The sequence below is a fragment of the Taudactylus pleione genome, unplaced genomic scaffold, assembly GCF_031769625.1.
Source record: "Taudactylus pleione unplaced genomic scaffold, aTauple2 ptg000066l, whole genome shotgun sequence".
NCBI lineage: Eukaryota > Metazoa > Chordata > Amphibia > Anura > Myobatrachidae > Taudactylus > Taudactylus pleione.
In genome coordinates this window covers 9,138,927-9,165,223 of record NW_028284468.1, presented here as the reverse complement: position 1 = coordinate 9,165,223, position 26,297 = coordinate 9,138,927, and the positions used below count along the sequence as shown (strand labels likewise).

The 26,297-nt window shown below is 46.5% G+C and overlaps 1 protein-coding gene across 1 annotated transcript in view; it reads left to right on the top strand.

Moving 5' to 3' along the window:
- LOC148534435 (uncharacterized) overlaps positions 1–26,297 on the top strand; it is a 153,959-nt gene that overhangs the window by 80,867 nt on the left and 46,795 nt on the right. Inside the window, exons 15-20 of the mRNA XM_088466852.1 lie at positions 281–472; positions 12,026–12,164; positions 13,198–13,258; positions 21,968–22,126; positions 24,965–25,115; positions 25,259–25,404. Coding sequence (XP_088322978.1) covers positions 281–472; positions 12,026–12,164; positions 13,198–13,258; positions 21,968–22,126; positions 24,965–25,115; positions 25,259–25,404 — 848 coding nt within the window. The remainder of the gene's footprint in view (positions 1–280; positions 473–12,025; positions 12,165–13,197; positions 13,259–21,967; positions 22,127–24,964; positions 25,116–25,258; positions 25,405–26,297) is intronic.

Sequence of the window (26,297 nt, the reverse complement as noted above, 5' to 3'; positions counted from 1 at the left end):
ATTTATAATATTTTCTTTAATGTTTTCTTATAATTTGTAACGTCAAAACTCTGGAGTATACCTAAGTATGATATGAAAGGTTCTGCATCACCTGACCACACATCACTGACGTAAATGTCTGGCCAGGAGTATAGTTACTGTAAATCAGATCTGTACAGTAGGTCCACCATGAGACTCATCTTTTGGTCATAATGCATATTACAAGGGCAAGTTAGAATAAAGTAAAAACACTCAGTAATGTATTTTGCTTTTAATTATAATATATTTATTTAACCTACAGATTCAGACGCATGTCATTATGCAGTTGCTGTGGTAAGCAAATCAAGCAATTTTCAGTTTAATGATCTAAAGGGCAAGAGATCCTGCCATGCTGAAGAAGGAGAGATAGCAGGCTGGTACGCCCCTATAAACGTACTTCTTAAGAAGAAGTTATTGCAGTGGGAAGGACCTGAAAAGGAATCTATTGAGAAAGGTACAAGTATCAAATACAGATAAGAAGCAATTTAGGATGCACTAACCAAAAAGTGTCACTGATTAGATTGCAACATGTTGGAAAAGCAGGTACATGCTAATGGTGCATACACACGGGACGATCATCAACAATAACGATCTCCCGGGTGTGCTGGATGATCGATATTGATCATCCAGCACACCACGAACCCACCAATGATGGCCAACAACCCATGATCAACAATCGCGGGTCCCTATAGTAACCTGGTTGATATCGACCAGGTTGGCCTGCATGCCCGGGAAATGGACGATATTGTTATCGTCCATACGTGCCTGTGCGTCTCAGGGCACTGAAAAATTCACGATATTAACGATAACGATATAATCGATATCGTTATCATTCATATCATCCATTTTAATCGTACCGTGTGTACGCACCATAAGATCTGAAAATGACAAAACAAAATGCAGTGCAGCACAGACATCCTTCGGAGGATTTTGATTAATCTCAAGAATCAAGATCCTTTTACTCTTGTAGCACTTTTTTGTCTTTAGTGATGCACATTTAAAATATTCATAATGTATCTACTCATCTTCAATAACAGAACCTTCTTGCTCCTATTATGCAATGTCAGCTTGTTTAAGTGGTGTAGAGGGTTGGGAGAAATCCTAGTAGTAGGCATCACTCAAATTGCAACTGGCATGCCTCCACCATTACCTACTGCCAGGTGACAGTACAATAACACTGTGTTCATGACTATAAGTCACCCATAGTTTTTTTATTTTACACAACACTCTTAAGCTATAACTTAACTAATAAATAAGACACAGACAACTGTATAGAATTGGTAAAAGAGGTCACAGCCAAATTTATTATATGAAATTAGAATTGTTAATTAGTCCTGGTGGCGAAAAAGCAGTGCTACCTCGGTCCACAGCTCATAATTAATTGATCGCTTTACCAAAATGGGGTGGAGTTTTCTCCACCCCCTGCGCAAGCTATCCTGGGTAGAACCACCCCCCCCTTAACTAGCATAGTGCTGGCCCCTCCCTAGGATGAAGACCTGGTTCTCCCTTAAGGTAGCAACCGACTCGCTTTTCTCAAAGGGGGAATGCTAGCCAAGCTCTGCTGCGCTAAATTGAGCCGCCGAGGAGCACTGCTTTCCGCCAACAACGTGGACAAAAAGAAATGGCCACGTAACGCCACCAAAGAAAAAACACAGCCCCTACTAACTATTCCAATGAGACTAGAATGTCAGAGACAAAAAATCCTAAACCTTCCTCAGTGAGGTGCACTCCATCTGGCCTATAAAAATGTGCCTCCTCATATCGAAGACGAGGGTGCTTGATAGCACGCCCGCCAAAGCCAACCACAAACCGAGAGACTGCAGCATTCAGCTTCCTTCTTACTCTGTCTAGGGCCGCCCCACTTTGTGTACCTCGCCAGAACCTCCTTGGAATCATCTCAGACCAGAAAAGTTTAACCAGTGGCCAACGTTCTGCTACTAGTTTCAAATCTCGCTTAATGGCAATGATCAATTCAACTCCTTTACACGTGCCAAGGTCATTACCACCCAAGTGCACGACCAGACAGTCAGGGGTCCCCCACTTGCTCTCTGACTGCCATAGCAGGTCCAAAAGTCCACTCCACCTAAAACCTCTCAACCCTATCCAACGGCACACCCGGCACTCTTTCTAAAACCTCTCAACCTCTCAACCCTATCCAATCCACACCTGGCAATCTTTCTTCAAAAAACCTGTGATGGGAAAAAACCGTATAACATTAATTTTGAATTAACCATTAAACAAACTTAAAACCGGAACGAAAGCATGGAAGGGGAAAAAACTGAGTTGCTTAGGTGACCCAGATGGAGGTGAACAACACCAAACCTCTTTCTTTGAGGGCAAAGGTGAAAAGAACTCCAATCCCCCCTAGCGGCGGGTAGCATAAGGCACTGGGTTTCCTAAATAACAAACTCGCCAGGGGCGCCACTACTTCTGTAACTTATCGCCCCTTATATAACCCTTATAAGCTGAAGACTTCCATCTACCCAAGTGCTTGATTGCCTCCGCGGAAGAACCTGATGCTGCAGCGCAAGTTGCCGCCCCAATCCTAAACAAATGGGTGCCGAACTCTTCAGTCGGCACATCCAAAGCTATCAAGCATCTATCGAAAACGCTTGCAAACTGGAACTTAGATAGGGGGGAAAGATCTTCATGAATAAGCCATTGAGCTCCCCCTTTTGGACGCTGCTGATTATATTTGTTGGCTAGAGTGACCGGGCAGATGCTCAGCTCAGGGTGCGAGGGAACAGAAATCCCACGCCCCCGGCCCATCTGATCCGTTTTTGATTTCTGTATTTTTAACAGTATGGCACTTTCTTTAACTACAACATTACACAGAAGCAACCCTGAGTTGACTGATGCTTTATTTTTTGCCACTAACTCCCCAACCCGTAAAGCGCCAAAAAATGCCAGCACAAAAGCCAAACTAAACAAATTTGCCTCGAATTCACCTTTAGCTACTCCTGAGACTGCCAAAACTAAATCCCTCAACATACACACATCTATTGGCGTACGGGAATCGGCCGGAGTCGCCTGTTCCCTCGCCCAGCCTCTCATTGCTTTAGTAATGATGAATGACTTCGTAGGATCATTCAAACCGTACATTCACGAGAAGTATGAAATGCCAGCTAAGGTGCCAGACATAGAAGCTTTTAAACGACCACTCTCATGCCCCTGCCTCACAAATTCAGACATACTGACATGCAGCTCCTTACCCTTCTCGGAATTTGCAAGAAAAACCTGCCATTCATTCCAAGCTGCGGAGTAAGACCTCAACGTACCTGGCACGAGTGCCCTCAAAGCGAGTCTTTCCATGCCGGATTTATGATCTGCCAGACAAAATCAGGACAAGGCAAACCATGAATCCTGGCAGCCGGTGCCAATGACCTAAACCTACCCCACTGGAACTGAGACAAGGCATCCGCTATCTCATTCTCCACACCTGGCCCCTCTGCTACACTGGGCATTATTAAAAGCGTAGCACTTCCCCTTGCCTCCGGTATTATATCCGGGGCGGGCTGGAAAGGGATGTTTACGTCCCACCGCAGGCTCGACAGCTGATCGGGCCTGCTGCATCACCTCCAGCCACACCTCCACGTCCTTGAACCCAAAACTAAAAATTTTCTGGCCATCCTGTTTTTTTCTAAACAGTTCATCATACTGCCTCCAAACATTATGCCTAGCTGCGACCTGCATACCCTGCACTAAATGCAGGTACTTCAGCACATTCAGAAACTCAGCTGGGCGTGTCTCGATATAACAGGCAGCAAACACATATATACCAGTCAGCCAATTCTGATAGCTCCTCCTGGCCTCCTCAGCTGCCACTCCCCCCTTTTTTGCTGCGTCTAACGCCTTCTTAGCGCCATGAGTGATGGCGAACATGTCAACATAACGACCTTTACGAATTCGCTCTCTGATTTTGGACCTAACTCCCCTTAATATTGCCGTGTTTGAGCAATGGACCGCATCCCCCGAAGCGTCTGGAGCCGAGCTGGCCGCTATACTACCCGCTTTTTTGGGACTCTTGCCCTTACCCTTCAACTGCTGCACAAAGTATTTCATGAGCTTGCGCGGCCTCTCCCCAGAACTAGAGGAGTCTGAAGACTCATCAGAGTGTGATAGCTGCGCAATTGAAGGAACTGCAATACTCATCTCACCTGTTCCAGACGCCGACGGGACCTCGGGCGCATGCCTAGAGGAGGAGGCTTGATTCTCGATGTGCAGCGCACCCACCGCGCTTACATCAGTGACGACATCCCTTGAAGATGACCCGAATGCCAACGGCTGAATTAATGTAACCTGCGGGCTCGAGACATTTGCATTAGCAACGGGAGCCGATGGTGGACATACAGCAACAGGCGCGGGGGTTGCGCTCCGTGGCGGGGAAGAAAATGGGGGCTGCGCAGGAGGAGGAAATGCTGGGGAAGTGGTAGGGGCGGGGCTAGAGTAGGGGAAGGTGGACCCACCGCTGGGGTAGATGGCGGGGGCGGGGCTTGTGGAAGGGGGGATTGACGCACCAGCTGCTGGCTTGCATGCTGCCCAGGATTAAAATGAACCTGCTGGTGCATGGGTGCAAAATTGCCTGGGGCGGAGATGAACTGCTGGGGAAAAAACCCCGGCGCTTGCGCGTATGAGGTGGCATAAAATTGCCGGCTTGGACCCATGAACGGGTCTGGGATTGACTGCTGGTATAAACCTTGGCTAAAATAAGGTGAAAAACCAAACGGAGGGGTGGGGGCGGGGCCAGGCCCATAATTCAAGAACTGCTGCCCCGCATTTGCGCAGGCCGCAGCGGGTGGGGGGGGCGACATTGGAGCCAGCAATCTGGGCCAAGAGCCCCCATAAGGGGTAGCTCTATCCTGCTGCGCAAATGGCCTAGGGAAGTGGATGACAGGGGGTCGGTGCAATAAATCTGCGGGCCCGCTACCTTGGATCATATGATAGCCCTGTGCCCTAGGCGCTGTGGCAAACCCCAAACCTCCAGTCCCTGAGACAGAGAGGGGGGAATCTGAGGAGGTAAAAACCTCCTCAGCATCTAAAATGGCCGCCGGAGGCGAGGGGGCGTGGCTGTCGGCCGGGGAGGCCAGGGGCACAGCCCCTCCAGCCACCTGGGACAAATTACATCGGGGGTCCCTGGTGTAACCGCCGGGCCTGGCAGGTTTATTATATAAAACTCGCCAGCCACTGCAGCCGCAGCGGCGGGAGACGGGGCCCCGCGTGGTCCAAAATGGCCGCTGGGGATGGCTGTGCCTGTGGAGCTGCCGGGGAAGCCGAGCGGGTGGTCCCGCCAATGCCTGGCGGAGCGATCTGGCGGGGGGTGCTGGGAGCGCTCTCCGCACTCCTCGCCAGCCAAGCCCGGAGGCCGGATGGCGAAGGGGCGGTTGAGAGAGAAGCGCCGGAGCTCCCTGCCGCTGCGGCCGCAGCAGCGGTAGGGGGAGGGGGCCCGCGCGCACTGAAGTCAGATGCGCACCCCGGGCAAGGGAAGAGGCTGCGGCGACCGTTAATGGTCTGGCCGCTTCAGCAAGGCGGCGGGGAGGGCGGGCATTACGGCGGGGACGGGGCATTTTCAGTTAATAAGGGGGGGTAGGTTAGAGCAGACAGTAATGAGGAAAAAAGGGGTGGGAAGAAAAGAAAAAAGAGGGTGAAAAGGAATAGGAGGAAAGAGACAAAAGCTGTGTGAAAGGGAAAGAAAATATAGATAGTGAAAGCTGTAAAATGAATAAAATGTTTAGACTGGTACTTGTCACTCTGATCTCAAAATGGCAAGAGGCAGTTGCCTCCTCCTCCAGCCTTAATATACAAATGCTAAACCCCGCTTCGACGGGGCAGCTAATAGGCTAACCAAAATAATGATTGGCAACTGACCTCAACCAATTACAAGCTATCAACAAAAAACAGTTCTAACTAGTACTGTACCAAAATAAAAAACAGTGTGCTTATATCTTCTCAAGCTTATTCAAGCATTCGAATATTTTAATTACTGCACAATTAGACATGAACATATCCCCCCTAGACATGCATTCCAGGAGGCTCAACTGTTGTGGCTGATGCAGTGCTATGCAATAATTGTGATCAGAGGAGTAGTGTGGAACCATGGCGCCCGGAGAAAGTGCATGTCATAGCGCCCCCCCCACCTTCCCTGTACTGAACTGTGCCAGTGGGGTATGGACAGCCTGCGGGGGAATACTGAAGTGAAGAGAAAAACAAAACAGCAAACAGTGGCAGTATCACCCTCATTACTTTAACTAGCAAAGCAGTGACTTTTTTTAAACACATTCCTTTAAAATTAAAGTTTAGGATTGTACCTCAGATGTGTAACTTTTAAGTCCATTGAAGCGCAATGAATGAAGGATGGTGGGGATCAGAGAGGAAAGTGCCGATCAGAGAGGGTTGGTGACAAAGCCAATAAGAAAGGAGAAGGGAAGGGCAAAGCCAAATCAGAGAGGGTGGTGACAGAAGCCAATAAGAAAGGAGAGAGGAGAGGCAAAGAGTCGATCAGAGAGGGGTGGTGATGAAAGTCAATAGAAAAAGGACAGGAGAGGGGTGGTGACAGAAACCAATAAGAAAGGAGTGGACTGGGGCAAAGAGCCAATCACAGGGTAGAGAGGGGAGGGAATTAAAGAGGTGATAAGTGAATGTAATCAATCTGCCAGGAAAGGGGAGGTGACAGATGATGATCACAGAGGAGGGAGGGCCGGGGGGAGGCAATCTGGGAAGTTTGAGGGATCATGAAATGTAGAAACTGATCTCAGATCCGTATCTTATTTAGGATATAGAGTAAACAAACACGAGATAAAACTAACAGGCGGTCGTCATATTGTGCAGTGCCCCATGAATTCCGAAACCCTGAATGGCACCCTCTGTCCATTTTTGGCGCCTGGAGCTCATGCTCCACTGGAACCACCCTCGCTACTCCTCTGACTATCAGCAGCACTATCTGCCAACCAAGCCCGGAGGCCGGATGGCGAAGGGGCGGATGGGAGAGAAGCGCCGGAGCTCCCTGATTGGCTGATTACATAATGACCTCCACTTCTGATTGGCTGATTACATAATGACCTCTACTGTCTACAGCATCATTAGCAGCAATCTTATAGAAAATCAGTCATCTATTCGCATTACTTTATCTATATGTATATATATATACAGTCAGGTCCATAAATATTGGGACATTGACAGAATTTTCAGATTTTGGCCGCTGTTCACCACCACAATGGTTTTGAAATGAAACAAACAAGATGTGCTTTAACTGCAGACTTTCAGATTTAATTTGAGGGTAATTACATCCAAATCGGGTGAACGGTGTAGGAATTACAACGGTTTCAATATGTGCCTCCCACTTTTTATGGGGCCAAAAGTAATGGGACTATCAACTCAAAAGCTATTTCATGGACAGGTGTGGGCTATTCCCTCGTTATTTCATTATCAATTAAGCAGGTAAAAGGTCTGGAGTTGATTCTAGGTGTGACATTTGCATTTGGAATCAGTTGATGTCGACTCTCAATATGAGATCCAAAAAGTTGTCACTATCATTGAAGCAAGCCATCATTAGGCTGAAAAAATCAAAACAAACCCATCAGAGAGATAGCAAAAACATTAGGTGTAGCCAAATCAACTGTTTGGAACATTCTTAAAAAGAAAGAACGCACCGGAGAGCTCAGCAACACCAAAACACCCAGAAGACCATGGAAAACAACTGTGGTGGATGACAGAAGAATTATTTCCCTGGTGAAGAAAACCCCCTTCACAACAGTTGGCCAAATCAAGAACACTCTCCAGGAGGTAGATGTATATGTGTCAAAGTCAACAATCAAGAGAAGACTTCACAAGAGTGAATATAGAGGGTTCACCACAAGATGCAAACCATTGGTGAGCCACAAAAACAGGAAGACCAGATTAGAGTTTGCCAAACAAAATCTAAAAAAGCCATTACAGTTCTGTAACAACATCATGTGGACTGATGAGACAAAGATCAACTTTTACCAGAGTGATGGGAAGAGAAGAGTACGGAGAAGGAAAGGAACTGCTCATAATCCAAAACATACCACCTCATCAGTGAAGCATGGTGGTGGTAGTGTCATGGCGTGGGCATGTATGGCTGCCAATGGAACTGGTTCCCTTGTATTTATTGATGATGTGACTGCTGACAAAAGCAGCAGAATGAATTCTGAAGTGTTTCGGGCAATATTATATGCTCATATTCAGTCAAATGCTTCAGAACTCATTGGACGGCGCTTCACAGTGCAGATGGACAATGACCCAAAGCATACTGCAAAAGCAACCAAAGAGTTTTTTAAGGCTAAAAAGTGGAATGTTATGCAATGGCCAAGACAATCCCCTGACCTGAATCCGATTGAGCATGCATTTCACTTGATGAAGACAAAACTGAAGGGAAAATGCCCCAAGAACAAGCAGGAACTGAAGACATTTGCAGTAGAGGCCTGGCAGAGCATTACCAGGGATGAAACCCAGCGTCTGGTGATGTCTATGCGTTCCAGACTTCAGGCTGTAATTGCCTGCAAAGGATTTGCAACAAAGTATTAAAAAGTGAAAGTTAGATTTAGGATTGTTTAGTTTTTCCCATTACTTTTGGCCCCTTAAAAAGTGGGAGGCACACATAGAAACCGTTGTAATTCCTACACCGTTCAACTGATTTGGATGTAATTACCCTCAAATTAAATCAGAAAGTCTGCAGTTAAATCACATCTTGTTTGTTTCATTTCAAAGCCATTGTGGTGGTGAATAGAGGCCAAAATATGAAAATTCTGTCAATGTCCCAATATTTATGGACCTGACTGTATGTATATATATATTATTATTATCGTTTATTTATATGGAGCCACAAGTGTTCCGCAGCACCTTACAAAGTACCTAAACAAATAGATTGATTTATAGGGACTTACAGTACAGTACAATACAATACATTACAGGACATGGATAATATACATTGCTACATTCGCGACCATAACATCCAGATAGGCAACAATGCAAAGCAACCAAGTGTTAGGTGCCCTGGTAGAGAGTAAGAAGTAGATGAAGGTAGAGTAAGGAGAAGCACAAGAGGGTAGAGGGCCCTGCTCATAGGAGCTTACATTCTAAGGGGGATGGACAGACAAACAGGGGTGAAACAAATGGGGTAGGCAGGGAGGGAGGAGTATGTAGCAGCAAGTTAAGATGAGAGCTGGAAGGCTTTGATGAAATAATGGGTCTTGAGAGCCCGTTTGAAGGATTGAAGAGAGGTGGAGAGTCTGATGGGAAGCGGGAGAGAGTTCCAATGGTGGGGAGCAGCGCGGGCAAAATCTTGGAGGCAGGAGTGGGAGGAAGTAATCAGCTGGCATGAGAGGCGGCGTGCATTTGTTGAACGAAGAGGGCGGACAGGAGAGTGAAGGGAGATGAGATCAGAGATGTAAATGGGAGAGGAATGGCTGAGGGCTTTGTAAGTGAGTGTGAGAACCTTAAATTGGGTTCTAAAAGGGAAGGGGAGCCAGTGGAGTGCTTGTAGGAGAGGGGAGGCAGATGCATATATATATATACAGGTTGAGTCTCCCATATCCAAAATGCTTGGGACCAGGGGTATTTTGGATAATGGAATATTCCGTATTTTGGAATAATTGCATACCATAATTAAATATCTTGGGAATAGGACCCAAATATACACATCAAATGCATTAATGTGTTATATACACCTTATACACACAGCCTGCAGGTAATTTTATACAATATATTCAATAATTTTGTGGCTCAAACAAAGATTGTGTACATACATAAAATTCATTTATGTTTCATATACACCCTATACACACAACCTGCAGGTAAATGTATACAATATTTTTAAGAATTTGTGCCTTAGACAAAGTTTGTGTACACTGAACCATCAAAAATCAAAGGTTTTATTATCTGTCATGCCAAAAAAATTCCGTATTTCGGAATATTCCGTATTTCGGAATATTTGGATATGGGAGACTTAACCTGTGTGTGTGTATATATATATATACATATGTATATACAAACAATTGAAAGAACGGACGGCACTCAGAGTCTCAGCAACTTGAACAAAACGCACAGATAGGGTCTGTAATATGGTCCATATTACAGACCGTATCTGTGCTTTTTGTTCAAGTTGCAGAGACTCTAGGGGTCATTCAGACCCGGTCGCAAGTACTGAGCACTCACAACCGGGTCGATGTTTCCCCACTGAGCATGCGCACGTCGGAGCCGGCTCCGACGTGCGCATGCGCGAGACCCGGCTAGCTACAGGCGCTCCATCGCTACGGGTCTCTCACCAAAGGGGGCGAGCTGTCGATGGTGAGTGACAGCTCACCCCGTTTGGGAGGCGGGCAGGGGGCTTGGCCGGCCAAACGGAGGCGTTCCCAATGGAACGCTTGCCGTTTGGGGGCGGCCCCACTGACATCAGCAGTGATGTCAGTGGGGAGCTTCCTGATCGATCAGAGCAGGAAGCTCCCTGGGGCTTGCGGTTGACGAGACCCAACCTTAGGGTCTCGTCACAAGCCCCGTCTTGACCATCGCGACCATAACCCTGGTCGATCGCAAGAGCTGTGGGTGGTAACCCACAGCCTAGAGATCGACCAGGAGGCGGCACTTAAAAAAGTAAGCGGCCGCCCCAGCAAGCGATCGACTCTGAATAAGGTCCTCTGAGTGCCGTCCGTTCTTTCACTTGTTTGTATCTATCTGATGGGAAAGGCACCGGAGCAAGTTGCTGATTCAGTTTGTCTGAGTGCCGGACAATCACATTTGATAGATATATATATATATATATATATATATATATATATATATATATATATATATATATATATATATATATATATATATAGACAGACAAGTGAAAGATTAATCAGCGCCACCTGGATATAATCTGTACAATAATATAGCAATACTGATAATTAATTTCACTTTCCCATCTGGTTCTGGGTGTCAGCTTAAAACAAGAGGACATGGACTTGGTGCAAAGCGACAATAGTGCTAAATTTTAAAAAATGAATAAATAAATGGAAAAGTGTGTATATATATATATATATATATATATATATATATCAGTGCAAAATATTAATAAAAAAGACAAATGTTTTATGTACTTTTAGGAGTATATTTAACCTTCAGAGAATAATAATAGTGTCATGCGATAACAAAAGTGCTTAGTAAACCTCCATGTTTAGATGGCTTATAAACTTAATAAACGTCCAAAACCTTATTTTAATTAAAGAGGCAAATATTTTATATACACAGAAAAAAAAAAAAAAAAAATATATATATATGAGACATACATATATATATAGATATATCATCTATCTGTAGATATATATTCATGTATTCTCTTGTGTAGATGACAATATTCTCTTGTGTAGATGACACTTCATTATATTTTTATGTTGCTTACAATTAGCGTAATACAACTTTTGCATTTATTACTAACATTAGTAAGCTATATTCTACGTTGTTGTTGGACATATAGTGTAGACACACTTGTACACCCAATGCACGCCCGCCAGAACACTACTGTTTTGAGCTGGGCGCAGCATGAGATGCAGTTTTCTTTTTTGTATGTGTCTTGTCCATTTGGAGTGCAAATGCATGCACCTCTAAATGCTGAAAGGGCCCTAATGCCGGAACTTGGGACTTTCAGTGGTGAGGGCCAGATATTTCTAGGTTAGATTGCAGTTATGGTTAGTTTAAGGGTTAGGCTTGGGTTAGGGTTAGTTAAGACGCCTATGGAAAACTGCAAGGTTGACATGCCAACGGTTGTCATTCTGCTAATGTCGACATTCTGTCAATGTTGACATTGTGACCTTTTGTCCAAGTCGACATTCTGATCATCTCGACATGCTGACCATGTTGACATAATGAATGTCGACATTTTATGCCACATCCGATATTTCTTGCTGGCTGAATATGGCAGGTACACTAATATAATGAATACAAATTGTATTGTGTTGCTTATTTTCCTAAAATTTATAAAGACAGTTTATAATATTGTATTTCTGCTGTGTAGCTGTTTCAGGGTTCTTCTCAGCCAGCTGCATCCCAAGAGCCAGAGAGGAAAACCTATGTCGACAATGTGCAGGCAAGGGAGATAACAAGTGCCAGAAAAGTCAGGCCGAGCCATACCATGGCGACGATGGGGCCTTCAGGTGAGTAGAAATGGACTTTTATTTACCTAATGCAACCAGCTATCCAGTGAACCTCTAGAACTTGCATCCGGTTTCACCAGGGGAGGGATGCATCCTGCCACTCATCACATGCATGCTGGCGTTAATAACACAGGTATACATGAAGAAAATCACAAAGGACAGCTCTCCCGATACGACCTAGAAGTCCCCATGCACAGAACAATGCGCACTGCCGGGGTTGCTGGGAGGGATCCGATAGGATCCTTTTGACAGCACTTGGTGGAAAGAAGCCTATAGGCTTGTATTGGGTAACGCCATCCATCAGGTCCAAACTGCTGAAAGCTTTGCAATCCAAGCAATCATCTGCTGTATGCAAAGTCTGCTGAGATTATAACAGACAGTATGACAATACAGTAAAGAATAGTCACATACATATATGAGATCAGGGCAGGCAGCTAACAGTATATTAGGGCTGCAAGCTGAGGTCAGGGCAGGAGGCATACAATCATAAACAGTAATCGGCAAAAGTCTAGCTGGGTGGCAGACAAGTATAAGCTGTAATTAAGCAGAAGTCTAGTAAGATTGCAGACAGTATAGCCAAGACAAGCAGGGTCAGGACTTAGCAGGTTAATGGGAAAATGAAAGAACAGGTCAGACATGTAAATACTTTAACAGGCAATACGCAAGTGCTGCTGACAGCCTTATAAACCCACCTGAGACCTGAGATGCAATAGTATAACTATGGCTGTTGCTCTTATGCGGGAGTCTGATACTTCTCCTGACAATACTACTGTACTTCGTGATACACTCAATTAATGCATTCGAAAATACTGCGATACTTAAATATTAGTATTGACTATTTCAGCAAACTGGTCTTGGGCTGGGTAAAAACTAAAAAGGTTGACTTTCTAGCTGAATGGAGCTACAGAAATATTTATATAGCATAATAATTCTATATCAAGTGGAAGAAAAGGTAGTCCTAAAAAAAGACTTGGTTAGGTGCATTGACAGTTTGACACGGAAATGATTGTATATCTTTTTGTCCTTTTTGCAGATGTTTGAGAGAGAATAAGGGAGATGTCGCATTTGTGAAAAGCACAGCTTTGTCAGGTAAGGTAATACACAGATCTGAGCATGTCACTGGTTTATTGAGCTACTTGACGTCTTTACTTTGTTTTTTACCCTGAAGTTATACAGGAGTCTATTTATCAAGCAGTGAAAAGTGTGGAGAATTGGACCAGTGGAGAAGTTGCCCACAGCAACCAATCGGCTTTGAACTTGAAGTAGCATTTATCAAGAACAGTCTATAAAATAATAGGTACACTAGGAGCTGATTGGTTGCTATGGGCAACTTCTCCACTGGTCCACTTCTCCACGCTTTCAATGCTTGATAAATAGACTCCACAGTCTGTGATACGTAAACCTACTATACTGACACATTTTAAAAGGTCTACAGGTGGAGCTAATTTTTTCACTTGTCATTCTGTGAGGAGACCCAGAAAACATGCACTGTTAGTGCTCTCTGGCAGGCATAGAAAATTATATAGCTAGAACAATTGAAATGAAGTACAGCGGTCGAAGAGGCAATCAATAAGCAATTAAAATATTGGTTTCATGGAGACCTTCCACATGCCATCAAGGTAATCTGATCCTGGTTAAAAGATACTTTTAGTAGAGAGGTGGGCTGATGCCAAGTTGAACACAAGTTGGCTGTAATTACTTCCACGTTGCATGCAATAAACTAAGGGCCTGATTCAGAGCCGAACGCTCTGATCAGAGCGCTCGCTCTGAATCAGTGCCCTCCTCCATGAAAATGGAGCGGCCTCCTGGCCGCTCGCATATCTGTGGGTGACCACCCACAGCATATGCGAGCGTCCATGATGATGGTCGCGATGGTCTTGACCATCGCGACCATCGGGCTTGCGACGGAGACCCTGCGGTAGGGTCTCGCTGCCGCAAGCTAGTGATGTCAGTTGGGACGGCTTCAGACGGTAGGCGTTCTCATGGGAGCGCCTCTGTCTGGCAGGCACGCCCCCGGCACGCCCACCAAAGGGGGCGTGCTGTCTGAATGACCCCCTAAATGCATCTATTTGCCTGTATGCACAGCATACTTGCCAGCCTTCTCTGGGAAGGGGCAGTCAGGCTAGCAGTGCAAGGGGCACTACCAGCAGTGGGGGAGGGGCCGCAATAACTCAATTCAGCGTGAATCACATCATCAAGCATCTCGGATTGCCCACTTCACGCAGGAAGTGGGTGAATGCGGACGGCCATGAGTTGGCTCTGGGAGACTTGCCTGCTTGTCCGAAAGAGCCGCCCAAGATATGGGAACCTCCTGGACTTTCTGGGTATTCTCATGTAGGCTAGTATGATGCAGAGTTTTACAGCAGACCACCCCTGTTGGTACGCTTGGTTTGATACATTCAATCATAATAATCATCAGGACACATTTGCACCAGCCCTATCCCCCCTGAAAACAGACATTTTTAAACTGGTACAACTCTGCAAAGCCTGCAATTTATATGTCACACCCTCCCTGATCCTAGCTAGCCTACATGAGAATGCCCTGTGACAGCAACTTATGCCACTTCAGTGGAGGTACCCTGTGATACATACAGCTCTGTACAGTGCCAACACATACATTGTTATTGTGGGGAGGGGTGCTTTTAGTACATAATGGATGAGAGGGAAAAATACATTTTCCCTTCTGTTCTATTCTCTCTATGGCCAGGATGGCGCCGCGCCTTCGACCAGCGCCCCTGACTGGTGCCATCCTGGACAACCTTAAGTTATGGCCTTGATGGTGTGTCTCCTAACCAAAGTGACCAAAGTCTGAGCCTATCGGCGTCTCTGTCTCTGCATTTGTTTTTTCATACATTCTGGCAAAACTTAGGGCCTGATTCAGACCCACTCGCGAGCGGCTGTCCGCTCGCAAGTGGGTCGATGGTCTGCACTGAGCATGCGCACGACGGAGGGAGCTCCGTCGTGCGCATGCGCCAGACGCGACGAGCGAAGGACTTTCCTTCGCTCGTTGTGTCTGATCAAAGGGGGCGTGCTGTCGATGTTGATTGACAGCACGCCCCCTTTGGTGGGCGTGCCAGGGGCGTGCCTCCCTGACAGGGGCGTTCCCAAGGGAATGCCTACCGTCAGAAGCCGGCCCACTGACATCACTAGTGATGTCAGTGGGAGTGATTTTGGCTCTGATAGAGCCAAAATCACTCTGGGCCTTGCGGTTGAAAACCTCAACCGCAGGCTCCGGCTCGCAGTTTCGATGGTCGCGATGATCACGACCATCGCGGCCCTCAAACTGCACGCTCGTATAGGCTGTGGGTGGTGACCCACAGCTATACGAGCGTCCAGGAGGACGCTCCATAATTATGGAGGGCGGCCCTCATTCAGAGCGTGCGCTCTGCTCAGAGCGTACGGCTCTGAATGAGGGCCTTAATTTCTTATTGTCACGATAAGAAATGTTAATTATCGGGACCAAGTCCTGGTAATTAATAAATACACCCCTGAGCATGTCTCCTCCTCCTTCCTCTACCCATCACCCACAAGACTACTGTTTGTCCCTTCCTTTCCACTTGGACCAGAAGTAATATGCTGTAATATTAGTATTAATAAGGTATTCTTTTGTGGACAGGCCAATAATATTGCTACAAGAGTTTTGCACATCATTTCATTGAAACTTACTGATAGGTCTTGTTCTTCCTCTCCCTGGCCTGGGGCACCAGCAATGATACCAGCCTAAATCCTCCCCCACGTGCCCACCTTCTCTACACCTACATCTTCACTCCATGTTACCCTCTCTTGTGTCACTCCCTTCCCTTTAGAATGTAAACTCACTTGCAGGGTTCCCCTTCCTCTTGGATTTTTACCTGCCTCAACCTGTTTTTCCCTAGATCCTTATCTCCTGCATGTTCTCTGTCACTTATTACGGGTTGGGTATGGCATACCGGTAGTCGGGATACCGCTGGTCAGAATACCGACAGTGGCATCCCAACAGTGAGAATCCCGACAGCATTAGGTAAGTATCCTACCACTAACCCTTACCCCTAACCCTCCCTCTCCAGTGCCTGAACCTAACCTTCCCCTCCTCGCACCCTAAAGCTAACTCTCCCACCATAGTGCCTAACCCTACCCCTAGTGCCTAACCCTAGACCTAACCTCCCCCTAACCCCTGATACTTACCTTCGGAGTTCGGATTCTGGCACCGGTATTTTGATGCTGACTATGTCCCCTTATTACTACACATTATGCACTGTACATTGCATGTATGATCCAGCTTTTAGGTTGTTCTTCCAGTATACAGACTTATATTGCTCATTATATATACATTTAACCTTAATATTTCATGCCACAGAATCCACCCCAATATATCTCTTGTATGTTAAAATGATGTAAATCTGTTATAGAAACTAATTTCAGCACATTAATGGGAAAAGTAGAAATATAAGGGAAACACGTCAGGTGGAAATAAAAGGACCTGTAATGGGAAATGTAGGAGTCAGACACGCGGTATGCCCATGTAATTCCACATTCAGCCATAACCATGGGTGAGATGTAGGTTTTGTGTTCTGTTTGCTGCAAATAAATAATATATGTTCATGCAACTTGATGTCAGAGCTTTGTGATATACACTGTAGTCCCCTCATGTTTTGCAAAGATTATGGGTCCATTTTTAAGAAATTTTTCTTTTCCCCAAAATTTTTTACCTCATACCAGGAGTACTAATCACTCCTCTACAGCCCTTGTGACCAGCACTCCCCCCCCACCCCCCTCATGGTTAATGACGACATGGGGCTGATTCTCAGGCAGATGGATCTCTTTGCTCAGAATCATTTTGCATTTAGCGCACGTGCAGATGCACATTTACACATATTTGCCTATCTCCATGACTCCACCCAGAGCCGGATTTAGGGCCACATGGGCCTGGAGCTGAAAATGACCAAGGGCCTATTATGAGACGCAGAGGAGGTGTGACCAGTGCTGTGTGGGTGTGGCCAGTGCCATGTGGGTGGGTACACACTCTACACTATCTGCCCCGATGTCTCCCTAAATATGTAAAAGAAAAAAATACTTCATTTTGTGAGGTAAATAGAAATATAATGTTACTTCTTATGATTTATGGCTGACTGTGTGGAGAGCAGATGGCCAGTCAACATCATGTTGTCATGACAATGGGCCTATTTTTATGTGGAGGCCTGGAGCTGTAGCTCCATCCGCCCCATTGTTAATCTGGCCCTGTCTCCACCCTATTCAGAGTCGGATGGAACTTGGCCGGATCTGTCTGTCTGTGATATGGGCCTTTTGGGCGGCGACTATACAGTCACTCAGAGCTTTTCTGTCTTGTGGATGTGTCAGGGGAGTGTCAGGGGCATCCAGATAGAGTTCTGTGCTATTTGTGCTGTGCGTACGGGGAAGGGGAGCCAGTGTCCGAAGGATCTCTTGCCCCTAGCATGAGGCTAGTGCACGCGCTGATACTAGTGATGAGGTTTGTGGCTGTGGACAGAAAAGCAGTAGGCAGTGGAGCTTCCCACTTTTAGCTGCATCATAGAGTCTCACATTAGCCCTATAGAAACTGTTATTAGCATAAGGTAGTAAGTAAGGCTTCCGCGGCCTCATGCAAACACAGCCACCTGGCATCTGACACAGAATATCACAATGTCTGAGTATTCCAACTACTGAGTTTGGGTAAAAGTTTTTTTTCAGCTAACAGGAATTATTTCAGTATTTTGTGGTACTTTTAATAATTAACTAGGCAAATTGTTTGATATTTTTAGAGTAGTTACCCATGAAGGGAGGAATTAAATTAGCCATATTGCTTTACCATTGGCTCATTTGATTACCCAGGCTAATTCAATTAGCCTTGAAAATGGCAATTCTGAGGAGGGGGGCTCTATGAGCCCCTAATCCAGAGGCAGAGCCAGGGGGCCACGATCAGAGGAGAGTAGACTGCTGCTGCTGCCAGCGGCGTAACTAGGGTCTTCGGAGCCATGGGCAAATTTAAGATTGGCGCCCCCCTCACACATGTGTTGCCTTCGACCGCGTCAAAAAAATGGACGTGGTCAAACACCGAAAGGGGCGTGGCTACTAAAATGGGCGGGCAAACATGACACGCCACCAATTTCTTGTCAGTCTGGGAACATTCCTTTCTGTTCCATATGCACCTTACCTATATGGTGGTTTCTCACAATGTATAACCTCTGAAGAAATGTATCCTCCCTGGGAGAACGGCGTCTTCAGGCGGTATTCACTATTCATGTAGGTCACATCATCCGGAAGATGCCTGTTTGTGTAGGAATATTAACAAGGTCATCATCATACAACAGCGGTTCAACCAGACTTGTGTAACTTCCTTCCCCCTGCGTCTCTCAGGCACACCATCATCTCACTGCATCATTTCAGCCAAACCATCATCTCCCTCCGTGTCATCTCCTCTTCCCCCGCGTTGTCTCTCAGCACACCATCATCTCCCCCCCTGCATCAACTCTCAGCACACCATCACATCCCCCCCGAGTCGTCTCTCAGCACACCATCACTGCCCCCCCCTGCATCAACTCTCAGCACACATCACCACCCCCTGCATTCTCTCAACACACCATCACCTCCCCCCTGCATTGTCTCTCAACACACACACACACTGACACATATATATATACACACACACTGACACATACACACTGACACATACATACACACAATGACACAGATACACACACACTGACACAGATACACACACACACACACTAATACAGACACACACTGACACACACACTGACACAGATACACACACACCTTTCACAAAAATGCAGCCAGCCAAGTAAAAACATTACTAATATCAATTTAAAGTCACCCACCCCCCCTTTGTCAGTCCGAATGCCCCCCTCCTGGCTGGTCTGAACGCCTGGGAACGCCTCCGTTTGTGAAGCCACCCCCCGGCCACTCCTACAAAACGGGGCGAGCTGTCGATAAACTTCGACAGCCGCACCTTTTGTAGTGAGCCACGGAGCAAGTGCTTTTTGCGCTCGCTCCGGGGCTCACGTGCGCACTGGGCCACCATCGACCTGCTTGCGATCGCTATGCGCTTGCGAGCGGGTCTGAATCAGGCCCTCAGTGTGATTGGGCGGTGGCATTCCAGGTGACACCCCTCTGGGAGGGAACAGTGAATGATTATGCTCAGGAATGCTGCTGTGACACTCGAGACAGACTCACTCATTGCCAGTGCAGATGATTCATCTGCACTGAGTCTACCTCGAGTGTCACAGCAGCAGCCCTGAGCAGAATCAGTGCAGTGACACTCGAGGGGGCAGGGCTGCTGCTGTGACACTCAAGACAGATGAATCACCTGCTCTGGCAATGAGTGAGTCTGTTTCTAGTGTCACAGCTGCAGTGTGGGGGGCGGTGCCGCCTCTGTGCTCTCACACTGCACAGCTGCAGTCATTCTAAGTGCCGTGTCCAGAGATACTGTCTCGAGACACTCCACTGAGCTGACTAATGTGGCAAGACTCAGTTCAATGAATCGCTCTGCCTATGACTAGTATAGAGAGAATGGGAAGACTGCCTGGGAGGGGCTGCACGCTTCTGCTGCAGCTCCCCCTACAGTCCCCCAGCAGCACCAACAGGCACACAGTCCTGGGAGCAATGGAGGTGCGGGGGGGGGTACAGTGTCCTGGCCGGCGGCGCCCCCCTCTCCTGGGCCTCCCACGATGCCTAGGGCACGTGCCCTGCTCGCCCTGCCCTGGTTTACACCACTGGCTGCTGCTCAGTGGCAGTGGTCTCCCTCATCCTACCACAGCCCAGCACACAGCACCGTGTGCTAGGCTGCTAACAGGAAGCTGGAACCATCAGAGATTTTTTTTCCACCTGCCCAGAAGCAGATGAAAAAAAGCCCCGATAAGTGCCGTCTATTTGCTGCCATGTTTGCGAAAATAAATGGATCCAATAACTTATCCCGGATCCTATGTTTTCACCCGAGAACGGGACTTTTTTCAATGAAATGGAGGGTAATTGAATTGCCCGAAAAAAATGTAAAGTCCCGCTTTTACCACATGAAAAATTATTGTGGGCCTATTCATCATGACTATAAAATCGATGGAGGTACAGTAATTAGGTTTAGAACTCGCATGGAGTTCTACCTAATTACTGGAGGAATTCATCATTCCTCCTCCCTATAACTATCTATTCCGAAAAGCTGTCATTTTTGCGATGACAGCTGTTCAGGAAATAGATACTTTTACCCATCTATACTAACTTACCGCAGCTGTAATCAGTACTGTGCACATACCTCCCAACTGTCCCGCTTCCAGCGGGACAGTCCCGTTTTTACGGGACTTTCCCGCTGTCCCGCCCGCGGGCCGCAGTGTCCCGCAGTGGGGGGGAAGTTGGGGAGAGCACACCCGCTGCTCTGCCTAGCAGAGCAGCGGGTGTGCAGAAGGTGAACAGATCTGTTCACTAGCGTAGGGAGAGCCTGGGGGGCTGCCCAGCATCTCGGAGAGTGCTGGGCACGCCCCCTATAGTGACGAAAACGGGAGGAAGCTGCGAGGCTCCGCCCCATTTTTGTTTGGCTCCACCCCCTTTCCAGAAGCCCCACCCCTTTTTCGGGCGCGCGCGCCCTGTCCCTCCTTCCCATCTCCAAAAGTTGGGAAGTATGTGTGCATGCGCTGTTACATTCACAAAATCAGTGCATGCACAGCACTGCCTACAGCTGCGGTAATTCTGTGTCCCCCTCCGCTCCGCTCACCTCCCTGTCCCCCACCTACCTGGCCTCTGCAGCCGCGGACCCTGACCTCCCGTCTGAAGAGGAGAAAACAGTTAACTTAAAAATATATATATATTTTATTTATTTTTTAAACTTTACTCTGTTCTGCCGGGAGAACACAGGGTCTCATTCAGACCCGCTCGCAAGCGGGTCGATGTTGCCCAAATGCGCGTGCGCACGACGGAGGCGCCTCCGTCGTGCGCATGCGCGAGACCCGAATAACGACGGGGTAGCCGTTGTTATGGGTCTCGCACCAAAGGGGGTGTGCTGTCGATGGTGAGTGACAGCACGCCCCCTTTGGTGGGCGTGCCGGGGGCGTGACTGCCCATGGGAACGCCTACCGTCTGGGTCCGGCCCCACTGACATCACTAGTGATGTCAGTGGGAGTGATTTTGGCTCTGATAGAGCCAAAATCAATACAGGGCTTGCGGCAGACGAGACCCTACTGCAAGGGTCTCGTCGCAAGCCCGATGGTCGCGATGGTCTTGACCATCGCGACCATCATCATGGACGCTCGCATAAGCTGTGGGTGGTAACACGCCCTATTCAGAGCGGGCGCTCGTTCAGAGCGTCCGGCTCTGAATAAGGCCCACAGACGGAGCAGCAGCCGGAGCCAGAGGAGGGACCAGGGAGTGACGGAGGGAGCCGGAGGAGGACCTGCACAGCTGAGAGCAGGTAAGTGTAACCAGTTATACGCCACCTGAGAGTGGTGTATAGTAAGTAACACCATCAAATTCCGAAAATACATAATTTTCAGAATTTGATGAATAGCCTAATTTCTACATCCCCATACTAATGTACTAATGTATAGGGAGTGTGGAAATTAACGCAGATGGACTTAACCAGGAGATATCAGCGATATCTCCTGTGCTAAATGTGTTAATGAATACTAAAAAAAACGTTAATTAAGGAAAATATCCTTAAAACCGCTATTTTAGTGTTGATGAATAGGCCCCTGAGTGTGAAAAGATTACCAATAGCCCTAATTAAGACAGTCCTTGTAAAATCTTGTACACCCTACTGTACATCTGTTCCCTGTATAAATGCAAATTGTCATCCTTTAGACGAGTACTCTGAGAATTACGAGCTGCTGTGCCCAGACAATACTAGGAGGCCACTAAACCAACCTAAAGATTGCCACTTAGGGAAAGTGCCAGCAAATGCTGTGGTGACCAGAAGTGTTGGTGACAAAACCCTGGATATCACTGAATTTCTTCTGGAAGCTCAGGTAAGTAATATAGTATATATGACTGGCATATGCTCTATAAACATCTCATGGCTGCGAGCTTCAGCTGATGACTTAACATTAATGGGGAGTTTTCCATATTATTGCCACTGGCACCATTGTCCATGTAATTGTCTCAGGGCCTGATTCAGCCAAGAACGCAACTGCGATTACGCATGCAATCGGCCGATTGTTGCGTTCTGTGAATGCGATCACAGTGACTATGCAGACCCATCTCACAGTGATTGATGGGAAATGGTGGTGGTGACGGGGGGGGGGGGCGGCGAAACGCAGGCGTGCCAGTGACTTTTAACGCTATTGCAAGGGCGTGAATAAATTAGCCACTGCGATACCATACGCAGCTTGGCCTTTCCCTGCGTGCGATGAGGTTAGCAATTTCTGAGTGTCTTTCACAGTCTTGCTATGTATTACAGATGTGTGTAAGGTAAGGTGTGCGTCATATGTTGTGCTGCGACGGCATAGTGATCGCAGTGAATTAGCATATCTTCGCAGTGAGACTACGTGTGTAATCACAGCCACGATCGTAGTTGCGATCTGTACTGAATCAGGCCCTCAGTTACATATTAAGTTCTTCAGTAATGTAAAAGCCTATGATTTAATTTACTCGCCATATAATGGGCAGGGTGTTTCATGCATCGCATATTGCATGCAATCCATCCATTAAGCCATGCTACTTATCCCATGCATAGCTGCATTTATTATTAACGTATGCATGAATAAATCACAAAGGCCAGCCTAATAAGACATCACAGGAGGTTTCTCATTACCATACACAATATTTATTGACATCTTTGTTGATCTCTCCTGCAACTGCCTTTAAATATGCAAACGTACATATCACTAAGTTCATCTAATGGAAACATTATAGTTCATTCAATGTCTTTTCATTGATTATTGCCAATGGGTTTAACATGCGGATAATTTACAACAAATTGCGAGATTCGTAGTTATCAGGAAACTCCCCTGTTTAGTGGGATCACCTCCAATATGTTAGGGGGTCTCCTTTATCACCCAGCCGCCTCGCTATCCATCGGCTTTATATCCCTGCAAGAGTCCCGGCAAGCTGGCGGCTTCCCAAGAGCTGGTGGTGCACACAGAGGCCACAGTTCTCACCCCCTCACTTTTTGTGTCTGGCAAATAAAGATTCTATGTTAGAGAGTCCTTTTAAAGTGAAGACTTCAGCTACTGTACAGCTGTACATTTCTATCTTTGTCAAATGTATTGATAATATTTTGCCATTTCTACACCAAAATAAAATAACATTTAAGAAATGTGAAACAATTGTATTAAAATTAGACGCAACACCTTAGGCCGCCAATGCAAAAAGGACACAGCAGTGATGGTGGCCGATATGACAAATGGCCAACCAACAGAACAGTATTTTGTCCTGAAAAGAGCTGGGACTACTATGAGATGGGGGTAGGATAAGTTACCCCACCTCTTTCTACAGCTCATGTATCTTTGAAAGTTGCATAATGCTATCTAATAAGGTGGTGGCAGAAGCAATTTTCAGGAGCATGGTAACATGACCCCAGTATACAGATGCCATCTTATCCAGTTCCAATCATATCACAAATTCATGTATTTATCACACTGTTCACTCCTCCTACTTCAGGGTAAACTTTTTTAGGAGCTTTATTGTTTTAGGAGATGTATAATGAAGCAGAGTGTTACCCATATATAAAACTCTGCATTATATAACTGTTTTTGTTTTGTTTCTAGCCATCCACAAATATATATTCTGACCGTCCCTCTAAAGGTCTCCAGCAATACTACCACAGCTATGATATGAGTAATGTTTTCCTTATTCCCCACAAACTCCTCCCTGTTGGAAATATGCATGTACAGGCTTGTAGGTGTAGAGGAGTTCCTGTACATACCAGCAGATGCCCTGAATCTGTGAACAGCCCAGTAGCTTAACCAGTGTGGTAGTTTATTGGAGATTAAGCAGGTACAGCCGTACTCTCTGTTACATACACTGGCAGGATAGAGCAAAGCTTGAGTGGAGCAGGGTGTCATGCTGCTCACCATCTGGTGTGTGTATGAAGTTAGCAGTAAAGGGTCTCTGGAAGGTATTGTGGGTCACAGGTAAAATTCCCACTACGGCCCTAACTGTGTGGAGTTTGTATATTCTCCCTGTGCTTGCGTGGGTTTCCTCCAGGTACTCCGGTTTCCTCCCACACTCCAAAAATATACTGGTAGGTTAATTTTCTCCCAACAGAAATTAACCCTAGTGTGTATGTGTATGAGCATGTGGTAGGGAATATAGATTATAAGGTCCACTGGGGCAGGGACGGATGTGAATGGTCAAATATTCTCTGTAAAGCGCTGCGGAATATGTGTGCGCTATATAAATAGCTGGCAATAAATAAATAATAAATAAATAAATGCAGGTCTCTGGGGAAGACAACTATCTCACACTGTGGCACTCATACACAGTGACAAGATTGTGCTGTGCATACAAAGTATTTAGGATGGTGGCCATATTGGAACAGGGAATGAAGCCTCCCTGGAGGAGTAAGATGGAGTCTGTGCAGTAGCACACTCCACTTCAACAATCCCAATATACAGCATCTGTAATGTCTTCCACGATCCCCTGCTACCCTAGATGCATCCTAGCATGCTACTGTGACTTTAACCTACTCCTGTCTTGTACTGTATGTTCTGCATGCTTGTAATAGAGTAATTGCCACTAGCGAATTCTACTCCTTGCACAGGACAAGGACACAATAATTATACTGAAGCTCAGTGTGCCCTTGTAGTGTAGATCAGGAGCTTTATGACTAATTGTATTTCTATTTATGTTTTCACTGATCATAGAATAAACATTGTAACCTATTCGGCTCCCAACATGGGGAACATCTGCTTTTCGAAGACAGTACCAAAAGTTTGGTTCCCCTCCCACCAGATATGGACGCTGTCCTGTTTTTGGGAGCAGAATGGTTTCATGACATGAAAGCACTGACAGTGGGTGAGTAACACATCTGTTAAGGGATCGCCCACTTGTATGTACTGTAAAGTAATACACTGTGTAAATGACATAAATATTCATAGTAACATATTACACAGCAATGCAAACTAAACCTGTTATGTCATATTTTTATGAATAAAAAGCACATCGCCCATCCAAGAATACAGTGCGCTGGTGTACGCAAAGCAGAGCGGAGAAGATGAAGTGTGATGACTGGTCTTCTGTCAGCGGTGGGGCTATTTTATGCACAGAAGAACCCTCTCCAGACAAGTGTATTGTACAGATTCTGGCAAGTTGGAGGAAACACCTCAGTCACGATGTCACACACATTGCTGATGTTCACCTAAGTTGGTGTATTTTTGCAACTGCGCATACATATAAATCCCTTAAAAGTCACATGGCGCATGCATTTCACGGTGTCACCTGGGCGGTGACTGGGAGGTGGTCACGCAGATGCACATCGATATTCCATGTTATGGGCATGTTAGGTTTGTGTCACAGATGTGTCACAGGAGAAATTACACACTAAGATGCTTTATCCCATACATTGAAGACCACACTGTGACGGAGATTCTGCACCTAGCATGGGGCTGCTGCAAGTCCCAATGGTGATTACGATGGTTGTGATTGCAGCCGCTCATAGTGGGCATCCCGGCCCTTCCGTATTCAGACACACGGCTGTACACCAGGGGCAGGGCTCATACTAGCATCAGCATATAGTAAGAGACGCGACCGCAGCAAAAGAAGGTAACGCGGTCACAGCAGCGTCCGCCTCAGAATCAGGATTCATGATGACAGCGTTAGTAAAGAGTTTTTAGAGGTAGATGGAAGGAGTCAGGCAGAATGTGGGTTATCCTGACAACAGTGGCGTAACTAGGGTATTTGGAGCCCAGGGCAAATTTGAAAAGGGAGCCCAGCCCCCCCCCCCCCATGTGCGCTCGCCGAAGGCGTGCGTGGCAAAAAAATTGGGCGTGGTCACTTAAAAATGGGGCGTATCAACATGACACACCCCTTTATTTTCAAACTGAACATTCCTATCCATATGCACCTTAAACCCAGTAGTACCCCTTATACAGTACCCCCAGTATGCAGTTGTGGTCCCTCTCATGCAGGCCCATAGTAGTGCCCCTTATACAGTATCCCCAGTAGTGGTCCCTCTTATACAGCCCCCAATTAGTTCCC